The following is a 13,007-nucleotide window of genomic DNA, read 5'->3' on the forward strand; positions in this document are numbered from 1 at the left end:
CCTAGAGTTATAATAAATAGATATCTGCTCTTTTGAGTCACGTAAGGAAATTAAATTTAATGAAGATATTTCTTTTTCTTTATTTCCTTTGCCCTAATTCCTATTATGATGAATTTAATGTATTTTGAGTCATTTGCTAAACCTTACATAAATGAACAATGTAGAAAATATGAACAACGTAGAAAATATTTTGGACTCACAATTCAGCAGAAGGGTGCCATAGTGATAAGTGTACAGTGGGGTATTTCTGAAGGACAAGTGAAAAGACAGAAAACAGAATGGAGTAGAAGCACTCTTTATCCTTGAGCCCACGCTGGGCTTCACCAGCTGGCTTATCATTCTAGGTGCCAATAGATGCGGCATAAAGAAGGTCAGCTGCCAAACATCATGGAAAAACCAGAGAGTCCTTGCAGGATGTTTAAATTCTTGACGTAAGTTGACAAAGGATGAGGACGTACAAGAGGAGGGTGAGTCAGTGACACATACGAGTTACACTCTCAGATGATCCAATGCCTAGTCCACATACCTTCTCTCAACAGCTGTTTTTATCGGCTACTTCAGAGAAATTCATAATGCATCTCATGAGTTCTGCCAAATATATGAAATTCTGGCAGAGGCAGTAAGGGGAAACATGCTCCCCAGTTGGCATTTGCCTTAGGGATAATGTTTGATGGTCATAATGTATTTTTTGTCACATTTTTGCCCTTTCCATAATAAGACTTACAGACTTATATCTAAATGCTGGAATCCATTTTAACCTTCTTAAAAAATATATGGACCATCAAGTCAAGTGTTTTTCAGATCCTTCCTATGAAACATTTTTAAACTGTTTAATTTCTTTTCAGAAAATGTTTTCAAATGAACATCTTTTGCAAATGTATTTCTCAACTTAAGCTCATATCCCTCTTTAGCACTCACCTTTTGAGAGCCTTTGATAAGTTTATAATTAAAATCCTATCAATACAACTCATGTAAAGTAATAACATCCTAGACCAGGTATAAGTGTTGCAGGCTTTCTCAATATTTGGCATATATAGAGTATCATACACAGTTGGATTCCTTTGCAAAGGAAGTATTTTATATTTAGAGATTTCATATGGGGGCAGAGCTAATGTGTTACTTGAGTCCATTATATTTGTATTTTTTTTTCAATTAATAAATTCTAAATTTCCCAACTTTGTGTAGAAAAACAAATCAATTTTATTAAAAATAAAATAAAAACAAATTACATTTTAATAAAGAGGATTCACCTAAATTCTAGGCCCCAAGTCAAATATTTCAAAAGAAGTCTCTTAGTATGGTTTTTAGGTGTAAAACAAACACAGCCTTTGCAGAAAGGCTTACTTAGAGCAATGAAGAATCTGCTTACGGTTTTTTAAGTAATTTTACTAAAACTTACAGAAATGAACAATTGGACTTGGTCTCTACTACTTCAAATGAGATAACTAAAGTAAATAACAAGATTAAACACTGGACACAGGATTTGTAGAATTCTGGATGTAGATATGGCTTCGGCAATATAGGAGGAATAAGTTCTAGTGTTTTACAGCATAATAGGATGACCATGATGAACAATAATTTATTGTATATTTTAAAATAGCTAGAGGAAAGGATTTTGAATATTCTAAACACAAAGAAATGATAAATGTTTAAGGTAATGGATATGCTAATTATCCTGATTTGATCATTACACATTGTATACATGAATCAAAATATCACACTGCTTGCCTGGGCAACATAGAGACACCATGTCTCTACAACAAAAATTAAAAAATTAAGCTGGCATGGTGATATGCATCTGTAGTCCCAGCTACTCAAGAGGCTGAGGTGGGTGGATTCTTGAGCCCAGGGGTTTGAGGCTGCAGTGAGCTATGATCACACCATCACACTCCACCCTGGCTGGCAGAGTGAGACCTTGTCTCAAAAAACAAACAAAAAACACCACATTGTACTGCATAAATATGTACAATTATTGTGTGTCAATTAAAGATAAAAACAGCATATGGTGAAGTGCACATCTGATTAAAAGATTGCATGATGTTTCTATATGATTCTAAGCACAAATGACTTCTTTAGCTTCTTTTTTTTTTTTTTTTTTTTTTTTTTTGAGGCGGAGTCTCGCTCTGTTGCCCAGGCTGGAGTGTAGTGGTGTGATCTCGGCTCACTGCAAGCTCCGCCTCCTGGGTTCAGGCCATTCTCCTGCCTCAGCCTCCCGAGTAGCTGGGACTACTGGGGCCCGCCAACACGCTCGGCTAATTTTTTGTATTTTGTTTAGTAGAGACAGGGTTTCACCGTGTTAGCCAGGATGGTCTCAATGTGCTGACCTTGTGATCCGCCCACCTCGGCCTCCCAAAGTGCTGGGATTACAGGCGTGAGCTACTGTGCCCGGCCGACTTCTTCAGCATTTTTATAAACCACTCACTTGTGACTTTTCTTCCAATTTTAAAGTAAAGATTCTCCATGCAAACTAACTAGTTGTAATAATGGCAGAGAAGCATTGTCCTTGCTAACGTGGGGAGAAGAAGTGAAAGCAATATCCAGAAGCATCATCCTCCTGTATAAAAGATAATCTTTTTGATCACAGACAACACAAATGGTAGCAATGTTGGGCCAGCATAACTATATTAAATCCAGTTGTCATCTCAGCTGTATTTTTGTCTTCAGGAGTAAGCAAATGAATTTCTCAATATTTTATCTTCAGCTGCTCTTAGGTTGTTACATTTGAGGCAAAATACTCTTGCAAGTAAAGTAAGATTTTTGAATGTAAATGGAGTAGAAACTTAATGGTTTTAGAAAATGAATGCACAATAGAAAGAAAGAGATAACATTATTAGTTCAAATAAACTGAAAAGAATAGACATACAAATCACTCAGTTGTAATTTTAAAGAATTCCTCAAACTAAACTTGAATTTAGGCATAAGCTTATGCTTACAGATTACTATTTGCTAGCTTACTAATTATTACTTGAATTAAGCAGTAAGAACTAAAATTTAAGTTTCTTAGTTTTACGGGTTGATTTGAAGGCATGCTATCTTGCTAATATTGAAATACATTTATTTCTTAAAAATTACTATTTTATTGGATTATGTCAGAAGCAGGGCTGTGTCCTTGAGGAAGGACAAGTTTCTTCTCCGACTCATCAAAATGAAGCTCTCACTGTTCTGCCCTTCAGAGGCTGGGTTGGGCGGTTGTTGTGCTGAATGGGGACAGGGTTATCACCTTCAACATTTGATAGAAGACTGCGGAATTGTGCCAGCTGGAAGGATAAAATATTTTAAAAATAAAAAGTTTTAAAAGTTACATAAAGCATCTTATTTACAGTATTACTAATGCACTGATATTTAGAAAACTGAGTTAGAAATTGCAGTGATATCACTAATAGGAAGAGAGAAAGCCCTAAATCCTTTACATTCATTCCTTTGAGCCAGGCATTTTGCTTTAATTATTGATGACTGGGTTAAAGTATCAACTTTTTAATTTCAGCTGGGGTATGTTGGGCGAGTGATGTATTAGCTTGGTACCTTAGTTTCCATTTGGTACTTACTTCACTGTGTTGTTGTGAAGATTAAATGGGTTAATACATGCAAAGCCCTTAGAATGATGCTTGACATACAGTATGTGCTCAACAAATGTCAGTTAGCAGCAGGCTACAATGCTTGTCCTGTAGGTTTGTTATGAGAATTGGCTAATGAAACATATGTAAGGCACATAATAAAAGTGGTTGAGCAACCAATGATACTTACTATAATCACAATTATACATAACAGTTAATGAGATATTTTGCTGAATATTTAAAAGTTTAAGCTCCACAAAAGGAACAAAAATATTTTGCCAACTCTCAAGGTATGCCAGCTGAGAGCGACAGTTCCCCAAAATCTTATTGAAATATCCACACAGTTTTTCTTTTATTTCTGAAATGCTTAAGAAGATATTTAACAGGTCGGACATTTCCTTATTAAGGAGGAAAGAGTAGTGGGAGTCATTTTTTTTTCCGCATAAAGGTAAAAAATATTGTATTATAATGCAGTTTTGGATAGTTTAATAAACCAATGTCCCCACATTAATATTTTTAAGTTGGGAGGAAAAATGAACTTCTCACAAAGCTGATTGAAATAATAATCTCTCTCACTGATACTACCAATTAAAGTAATATTCCTGCTACATATTCCCAGTACCCATTCATTCACAACTCTACCTGCTCTGAGCTGACACTGATGCTCTCCTTACAGATGATCCAGGTTACACTCTCATAAAGAGGAGGATGAGTCAGAGAGCCAGAGTAGGTCCAGAAATCCAGGGATGAAGGAAGGAGAGTAGAGGGGTCAAAATTTGTGAACGGGGCTCGTTTGCCCTGGAAGAAAATAATACATCATTACAGTATGATATAAAATACTTATGTGAATATATGTGACATATATATGCTATATTATCTTGTTATACATTATGTAGACATTTTTGCTAAGAGTCATTGATTTTTCTACTATTTAGTATTTCTTGACTGGTGTGTTTGTGGGTATAAACAGTAATATCAACAGAAGAAAAAAGATGAAAAATGTGTTACATGTAAGTTTTTGACTAAGACATCTTCTTCCTTCTTCATTTGGTTGCAGATAAGCAAAGATGCAAAAAACGTTTTTACAATCTGTATCTTTAAAAGATATTTAACTTCTAGTATAACGCTTTTATTTTTTCTCTAGGAATGATGCCAGATTCTATTTCAATGGCAAAGATCTTTATTGACATGCATATTGGTTGTTTTAGTTTTATTCTATTTACTCCTATCATCTTTTCTGATTATTACTTGTGTATAGGAAATGTACTGATATTTGTATGCTAATCTTTTATGCATTCTGTATTTTAGATGATTCTTCTGGAGTGTTCAGGTGGATGTTAATGATATCAACTGCACGTAATGATAGTTTTGCTTTTACTATTTCAATATCTGTTATAATATGTACTCTTTCATTATTTTGTTGCACTGATTAGGACCCTTATTATAATTTTCAATTGTGATGGTCACAGTGGCAGCTTGGTCTTGTGCCTGATTCAAATGAAAATGCTTCAAGCGTTTCACTATGAAGTAAAATGTTGATACAAGTTTCTAGGTAAAATTCTTTATCAAATTCAAGAAGTTTTCAGGCAGTTCTTTCATTTTGTTTCATTCTAAAGAAAGGGCATTAACTTTTATAAAATGATTTTTAAGCATTTAACAAGTTGATCATGAGGTTTTCTTCATCTTTAGTTAATATAATGAATTAATTTAAGATTTTCTAATATTGAGTCATTCTTGTATTTTTGGGATATACGCTACTAATTCAGAAACTACTCTTTTAATACACTGTTGAATTTGATTTGTTATAATAAATTTTAGGATTTCCTTTAGCTATATTCCTAAGAAAGTTTATGCTATGTTTTTTGTTTTGTCTGTTTTGTAGTTTTGATACCCGGTTTTAGTATCAGATTCCATTAAATTGATGGGAAGTTTTCTGTCTGTTCCTTCATCTGGGCAGTTTAGTTAACACTGGCATGATTGTTTCTTAAAAGTTGAGTAATCCTTTTCCATGAAATGGTCTGGGCCTAGTCTTCGTTTAATAGATACATTTTGACTATTGTTTATATTTACTTTTAGGTTCTCAGTCTATTTAGGTATTCTAACTCCTTGTGAGTCAATTCCCTTCACATTTTCTTGGAAAATTATCCATTTTATCTAAATTTTCAAATTTACTGGCATAATGTTATAAAAAATTTTGTCTCTTAAAATTTTCTTCTATATCTTTAGTCATAACTCATTTATTTCTAATAATGTTTTATATGTATGGCTTTTTTTCTCTTTATCCAGCTTCCCCATATTCTGACTTTTTTGTTGTTCTTCGAAAGAATCAACTTTTCAATTTATTGATAAAATTTTACCCTTTACTTAGTCATCATTTTTCTTTTTAAAATTTATTTATTTAAGATCGAGTCTTGCTCTGTTACCCAGGCTGGAGTGCAGTGGCACAATCTCGGCTCACTGCAGCCTCCACATCCCGGGTTCAAGCGATTCTCCCGCCTCAACCTCCTGAATAGCTAGGACTACATGCGTGCGCCACCATGCCTGGCTAATGTTTTGTATTTTTAGTATAGATGGGATCTCACTATGTTGGCCAGGCTGGTCGTGAACTCCTGCAATCTCAATCCTGAAACCTCAGGCAATCTGCCTGCCTCGGCCTCCCAAAGTGCAGGGATTGCAGGCATGAGCCACCACACCTGGCCATAATTTTTTTTTCTTATTTTATTCTTTTCTACTTTTATCTTCACTAATTGTTTCCTTCTATTTTCTTTTCTTTTTTTTTGATAACTCTTGAGTTGAGGGCTTATTTTTTATCTTCTGTCATTTATACTTTATAAGACATTCACTTAAGTTTAATCTTTTCTAGAATCAGCATAAATCAGATTTATTTTACACAAAAATATGACAGTTCTCCATGCTGCAAAAAATGACAAATCTCTGATTTATGGTTTAACTACTTACCAATAAAACAATAAAGCTAAGTTTGTGTATATAAAAAAATCCATTTTTTGAGTTGACTAATAAGAGTTATGGTTATCAAAGATTGTATATCAATCATATCTCAAAAGAATGCCCTTTACTTCTGAATTTTTATACTGCTAAAAAACTAGAGATATCTTTATTTATCAAATGGAAAATCACAATTTTGTTAGATACAGTTTTTCAAGCAAATTTAAATGGCTATGTAATCTGCTTTTCTATAGGCCATATTCTGCTGAGATAAATAAACCGTAACTATGAAAAACAAAAAACCAAAACAATTCCCTGCATTAGAGACTTTCTCAGAGGTAGGCAATGTTGAAGTAGCACCTTGATTTTTAGTTGGTAGTTTTTGCTATCACCTTCCTACTTCCCGGTTTTAATACTTCATTAAATGATTTCCATAGCTTTGTAAATTCTTGTTCTCTGATTTGAACTACTTATTTAGTGGATTTACCTTGGTTTTAATTGCATGGAGGGCATCAAGTACTTTCTGCAGCTTTGGGTTGGCCTCACCAACCTGGAGATTTAAGAAAATAAAGTATGAGATAAAGATTATTGTCAATCAAACACTGCTTAGCTAAGCTTTAATTTTTTTTTCAATTAGCAACTGACGAGAGGTAAGGTATTTTCTCTTTGCTTTAGAAGGAGAAGTTTTTCAAGCTGTATGTCTTTGAGAGCCTTTGTACTCTATAAATTGTTTATAATATGTACCTACGGATAAAGTAGCAAACAAAAAACTTGATTAAACTTGATTATTGGCAATATGTTCAAAGTTTTACAGGGCAAAATCTAGAAATTTATCAAAACTGACATGAAAACAAATCTCTTATTTTGGTCTGTTACGTTAGTTATCTTTACTACAGTTTTTGGTATATTGTAAGTGCTCAGTAAAGGTTAAGTAGAGATGCTATAATTTCAAGAGTTACTTAGTTATCCAGGCATACCCAATTTAATAATAACTTTTTTGTAGAACGTTTCAGGGATTCTTCTATAGAGTATTTGAGCAACATCTGCCATTTAAAAAAATCAACTGAATGTTCTTTGTAAGAAAAAATTCTCTTTATTTCTTTCCTAATGAGATTTTAAATTGATGAATTTCTGAATCTATGGTTTCAGGTTTCCTTATTAATATTTAATAATATTTCTTTCTTGATGAGATATTAAATTAATAAATTTCAGAATCTATGAGGTAGGACATTTAGAGGAAAGGGAATTTGGAAGAGCTGGAAAATAAAAATTCCTTTTTCCCTATGAACACCTTTCTATCTCACCTCCACTTGAAACTTATTTCTCTCAGAGGGAAAAGCAGAGATAGAACCAAGCAATAAAATACTAGGGAACTATTTTTTCACCTGTAGTCATCGGTTGAATGGGAACTTTAAAATAAGAAATTCTAAAATTTATGTTGCCTTATTTCCTTCTATTTTGAGGTGTAATTGGAAGCAGAGCTGTGTTACTACCTGTAACTCACCTTCATCAAAACACCAATAACTGCCAAACCATCAGCCTTTGAGACAGCTTCAGCAAGGCTGGAGTATTTTGCAGAATTCCAGTGAGCTACATGAAGCTATAAATGATACTCTGGTTAATTAATTATTTATACCAGTATGACGACAAAAGGTAAGTTATAAGTTAACTTGTTACCATATGATGATGTATCTTGGCTTAGATACATAAAACTTACGTGAACCTTTATCCAGTGGATTAGAAGAGTTACCTTCTTACTCTTAGGAAGGGTTATCTGTGTGCCAAGTAGAGATTGCAAAACCTGGAACCAGTAAGCAAAATGTCCTTTCCTACGATATTGTTATTTAATATTACTCCTTTAAATGTATCTCTCTTTGTTATGAAAGGATCAGGAAACATGACTAACTAGTTTTTGGGAAAATAATTGAAGTAATTTTCTCTCACATGAGGTACTTTATGGTAAATTCATGAGAAAGGGTTCCTGGAGTACCTGGGAGTCGGCCAAGAACCGATTCTTTCAGGCACATTAGTGCCCTTTTCAGAAACCTCTCAAATAAATATCTCCAGCTTAATGTCTCTGCAAACTCTAGATTTGTATATCTAAGTATGTATGTATGTATTCTTGATATCTCTACATGGATGTCTAATAGATGTTTCAAACTTAATCTGGCCAAAATAGAACTCTAGATTTCCTTCTTGGCAAACCTGCTTAAATTTACCTTCTTAGGATAAGGTTTTTCAATTGTTCAATCAATAAGTACAACAATTATCATTCATTTCTTACTTTCCCCACCTATCAGCATTCACATCTTACAGATTATACTTCACAACTTTGAGCCTTTGCGTTAGCTTCTAATTTTCTCTGGAATTTCCTTCCCCATGATCTTCAAGTGGCAAACTTTTGTCTTGAGTTAGGGTTGAACTCAAATGCCACTCCTTAAATAATTCTTTTCTGATCATCCAACATAAAGTAACCACCACAAATCAAAACATTTCTATCCATATCACTTATTTAATCTCTCTTCTTCCTATTCTCCTCCCTCCCTCCCTCCCTTCTCTCTTCCCTTCCTTCCTCTGAAATTTTTATTTTCCCTATCAAATACAAGTTCTGATCACAAGTACTTTTTAAAAACAGTATCTCACGCCTGTAATTTCAGCACTTTGGGAGGCCGAGGAGGGCGGATCATGAAGTCAGGAGTTCGAGATCAGCCTGACCAACATGGTGAAACTCCGTTTCTACTAAAAATACAAAATTACCCGGGTGTGCTGGCGCATGCCTGTAATCCCAGCTACTCAGGAGGCCGAGGCAGGAGAATCACTTGAACCTGAGAGAAGGAGGTTGCAGTGAGCCGAGATCGCACCTCTGAACTCCAGCCTGGGTGACAGAGCAAGACTCTTGCTCAAAAATAAATAAATAAATACAAACAAAAAATAAATAAAGAGAGTATCTGGCATATTGTAGGTGTTCAATGAATATTCATTGAATGAAAAAAGAATGATTAAGATAGTATATTCAGAGGGATCACTTACTGCAATTTCCTCTGACCATGCCAGTCTAGAGTCTGTCCCTACTTGTAATTAATTATTCTTACATCTGTATTCCTGTGCTTCTTTGTGAATAGTCATGCTGCCATTTACTACTATATTTATTTAATCACAATAATTTATGCCTACACTTCCCTGCTTGAAAAGGGCTTGCTTGTGTCTCTATGGAAATATTAAGTAACATTATTCAGCACATGCAACATGAAAGGTGCTGGTCTAAGTGTGCTCTGTATGGGTTTACTCTTTTCATGCTGTTAACAATCATTGAGATGGATACTAATGTTATATTATCTAGATTCTCTATATAGGAATATTGGAACGTAGAGTGATTCATTCGAAGTTGTACAGCTAGTAAGTGGTCGAACTTTGATTCAAACCCTGGCAGTCAGCTGGGTACTTGCATTCTTAAGCAACAGGCGGTACTGCCTCTCAAATCTAGTGTCATAGCTATCCCAAGATGGTTTAATAAATTGAACTTAATCACAGGCTAAACTTTGTGGCTAAGTGTCTCTCATATCTAGCATGGGTTATATTGATTTTTCTCAATTTAGATGAGAGAGTCACTAATTTAGTTTTCTTGGATACTACCAACTGTCTTTCCAAAATGATACTACTAATTTAGGCTGTTAGTCGATTTAATTTTAATCTATCTTCAATTTTATGGAGGGGAAAATCCAATTAACAGATTCTCGCAGCATTGAAAGGTGTTCGTCATGCTTTACAACACAAGGTAAAGCAAGTTTTATTTGTACACAATCGCCGATATTCTATCAGAATAAAAGATACATATACTTTGTAACTTGGCAATCTTCCCTGTAAAAATCTATCCTACATAATTACTTTCACTAATGCACAATATATATGTACAGATATATTTACGGAAGCATTTTTCAATAAAAGGAAAATAAACCAATTAAACAAAAATCGTATGTTGTGATTGTTCATCAATAGAAGGCAGTTAAATAAATTATGATGTATTCACCCAAATGAAATACTATGCAGAAAGTAAAAAAGTGAGGTGGAATTCAGTCTTCTGATTTTTAAAAATTATCATGATAAATGGGTAAATAGAAAAAAGCAGGTTGCAAAATTATGTATATTATAGAATTCATTTTGATGAAAGCAAAATTAAAAAGTCAACCTGCATGTATGGGTACACGTATATTATATAATTCACACAGCTAAAGTAAAGAGCAAAATTTCTCCCATTTTAATCTCCCAGACCCACTGTTGACAGTTTGGTGTACATGTCTCCAATTTTTCTTTGGATATACAGATAATAATGTCCTGAAATAAGTCACAAATTCCATGTGAGAGCAGTTTAAGAGCCAAGGAAGCTCAGACCCTCATCTAGGTGTATGCTGCTCTCTATGACCATTGCTATGGTTAAATTCGAGCTGATAGTAGGGTCTTATTGAATTGTCCCAGCTTGGTCACAACCATACTGCTGGTGTGTCCAAACTTGAACATTTAAATAAAGAGGAAATGGTGGTGTGTTCCATTTGGGGTTAGAGCTTTAAAGGAGAGCAGTGTCACCCTTTGAAGCCTATGATATCAAGGTAACAGTTTTTGAGGCATTCTCAGGGAAAGGTGAATCTTGGGCTCAGGAGTTTAGCTGCCTCTTTCCACATGAAAAATTTCCCTCTCTTGCCAAACATTATGTGTCTGTGCTTGATTTTAATGGAACCTGGGAGTTCATTACCAGAATACTGATTCCTTTGGAGTCGTTATGATGTTGTTTTAGGAGAGAAGGGAGAAGCTGCTTCTGGGAGTACTCTCAGGGTAATTATCTCTCACTTACTAAATTACATTACCTCGCTAGAATATTTCACTCCATCCACTGTATGTTCGGAACCATACTCATTTGTACTGCCCCAGTGAAAATGGAACTGAAAGAGCCTATAGCTGTCGGAGAGAGGACCACCTTTCAGCACTGGAAGAAAAGGGAACCGACTGTTAGTCTGATGCTCCGCAAACTCTAGCTTATCTTTGCATTTAATATAAACCAACACTAAATTGTGCTGACTAGAAGTGAAAACAAACATTAGTGCCTAAACTTTCATCTTGTTTTACCCCACATCCATGAGGATGGCAGCCATATGTATGGTACATCCCTGACTGTGGCATTGATGAGATATTCCATGAGTTATATACATTTCCCAGCACACGAGCTATAATTTTACCTATTTCCAACTCCTAGAAGGCATATTGCAAGGTGAGTGAATTATATCATTACAGCGCTGTCCTTGAATCTCCTTTTATTTGCAAGTTTATTCCTTCATTCTTTCAACAAAGACAATATGCCTCAAAAATCTTCAGTAGTTTATTTTGAGTAATGAACCATTCATCACCTACTCTGCAACTGATGAAGACACAACAGTGTATCTTGACAGCTTTGTTGAGAATCCCTGGCCAAGGACCAAGAGAGAGTACCATGGGGCAGTGGGGCACTTTTAAAACTTTGTTTGGAGAGCCTATCCAATGATAATATTAGCTAAATGCACATCATATCAGACCTAATCTAATATTAATAATGGACATAGCCCCAAGGTACTTAAAATTTAGGCCTCAGAAGGTTGCAAACAAGTTTAGCATTTTAAATCAATAGAACTGTTTTATGGAACTGTCATTTAATAAAATATTCAATAAACCTTCATGAAAAGCTAACTCTGTAGCAAAATTTGTTCCAGATTCTGGAGTATAAGGATAATTCAGTCACTGCTTTGTTTTTCTTTTCTACTGTGCTCATTCATCTTCATCCCAATTAGAAAATATTTTTCTTTTCAGTTGTTATAATATTTGTAATGACTGGTTCACTAGACCTTTCTGGATAAATACTGTTTATTCAGAGAGAGTAAAGTGAGCACACAGATACCGGAATGATCAGAAGAGACGTGATAGTGACTTTGAGAAGAAAGACTAAAAATACAGAGCTGGGAATTCCAAAAATTATCTTTACCACCTGGGCATTTTCCAGAAGTCCAAGATGCCTCACTAGATTACAGCAATGCTACACACAAGCACAAAAGACTTAGAATGGGTGTCATGTTTCTCGAGTACTATTTTTTAAACTTCCCTAGTAGACTGTAAGAAAAAAAATATCAGCAGGGTCTTTCAGCTCACCTGATCGGTTATCGTTGTCCTCAAAATTTACATGGAAGGAATGTCCCACATTGATAATTTCTTTGGCTGTGGCTGGGTTGTAGGAGACACTAATAGGTTTCAGAGAGGTGTCATGTTTGGTTTCACTGGTTTTAATATCAACAGGGGACTGGTTATTTCCATTGGCAATGGGATATAGCTTGCTCCATTGTTCAGGACCTACAAGGACAAACACACGTGTAAAATCAATACTTTATCAAATGCTTGATTCCAAGTTTTAGGAGTGTAGTTACCTGTTTGCTTATTAGATTAGGGTTTAAGTGTATTAAATGATATTCTGTTAAGATTAATAAAAATTCT

The 13,007-nt window shown here is 34.7% G+C and overlaps 1 protein-coding gene across 3 annotated transcripts in view; it reads right to left on the reverse strand.

The window, feature by feature from the left end:
- Positions 1-1,556: 1,556 nt before the first annotated feature.
- CA1 (carbonic anhydrase 1) overlaps positions 1,557-13,007 on the reverse strand; it is a 52,556-nt gene continuing 41,105 nt past the window's right edge. For all 3 annotated transcript variants that reach the window (XM_008001002.3, XM_008001003.3, XM_038000329.2), the window contains 6 exons: positions 12,669-12,866; positions 11,360-11,478; positions 8,005-8,100; positions 6,988-7,050; positions 4,197-4,352; positions 1,557-3,257 (listed from right to left, as the gene is read on the reverse strand). In XM_008001002.3, coding sequence (XP_007999193.3) covers positions 3,141-3,257; positions 4,197-4,352; positions 6,988-7,050; positions 8,005-8,100; positions 11,360-11,478; positions 12,669-12,866 — 749 coding nt within the window. In that variant the 3' untranslated portion in view covers positions 1,557-3,140. The remainder of the gene's footprint in view (positions 3,258-4,196; positions 4,353-6,987; positions 7,051-8,004; positions 8,101-11,359; positions 11,479-12,668; positions 12,867-13,007) is intronic.

The sequence above is a fragment of the Chlorocebus sabaeus genome, chromosome 8 (assembly GCF_047675955.1).
Source record: "Chlorocebus sabaeus isolate Y175 chromosome 8, mChlSab1.0.hap1, whole genome shotgun sequence".
Classification (NCBI taxonomy): Eukaryota; Metazoa; Chordata; class Mammalia; order Primates; family Cercopithecidae; genus Chlorocebus; species Chlorocebus sabaeus.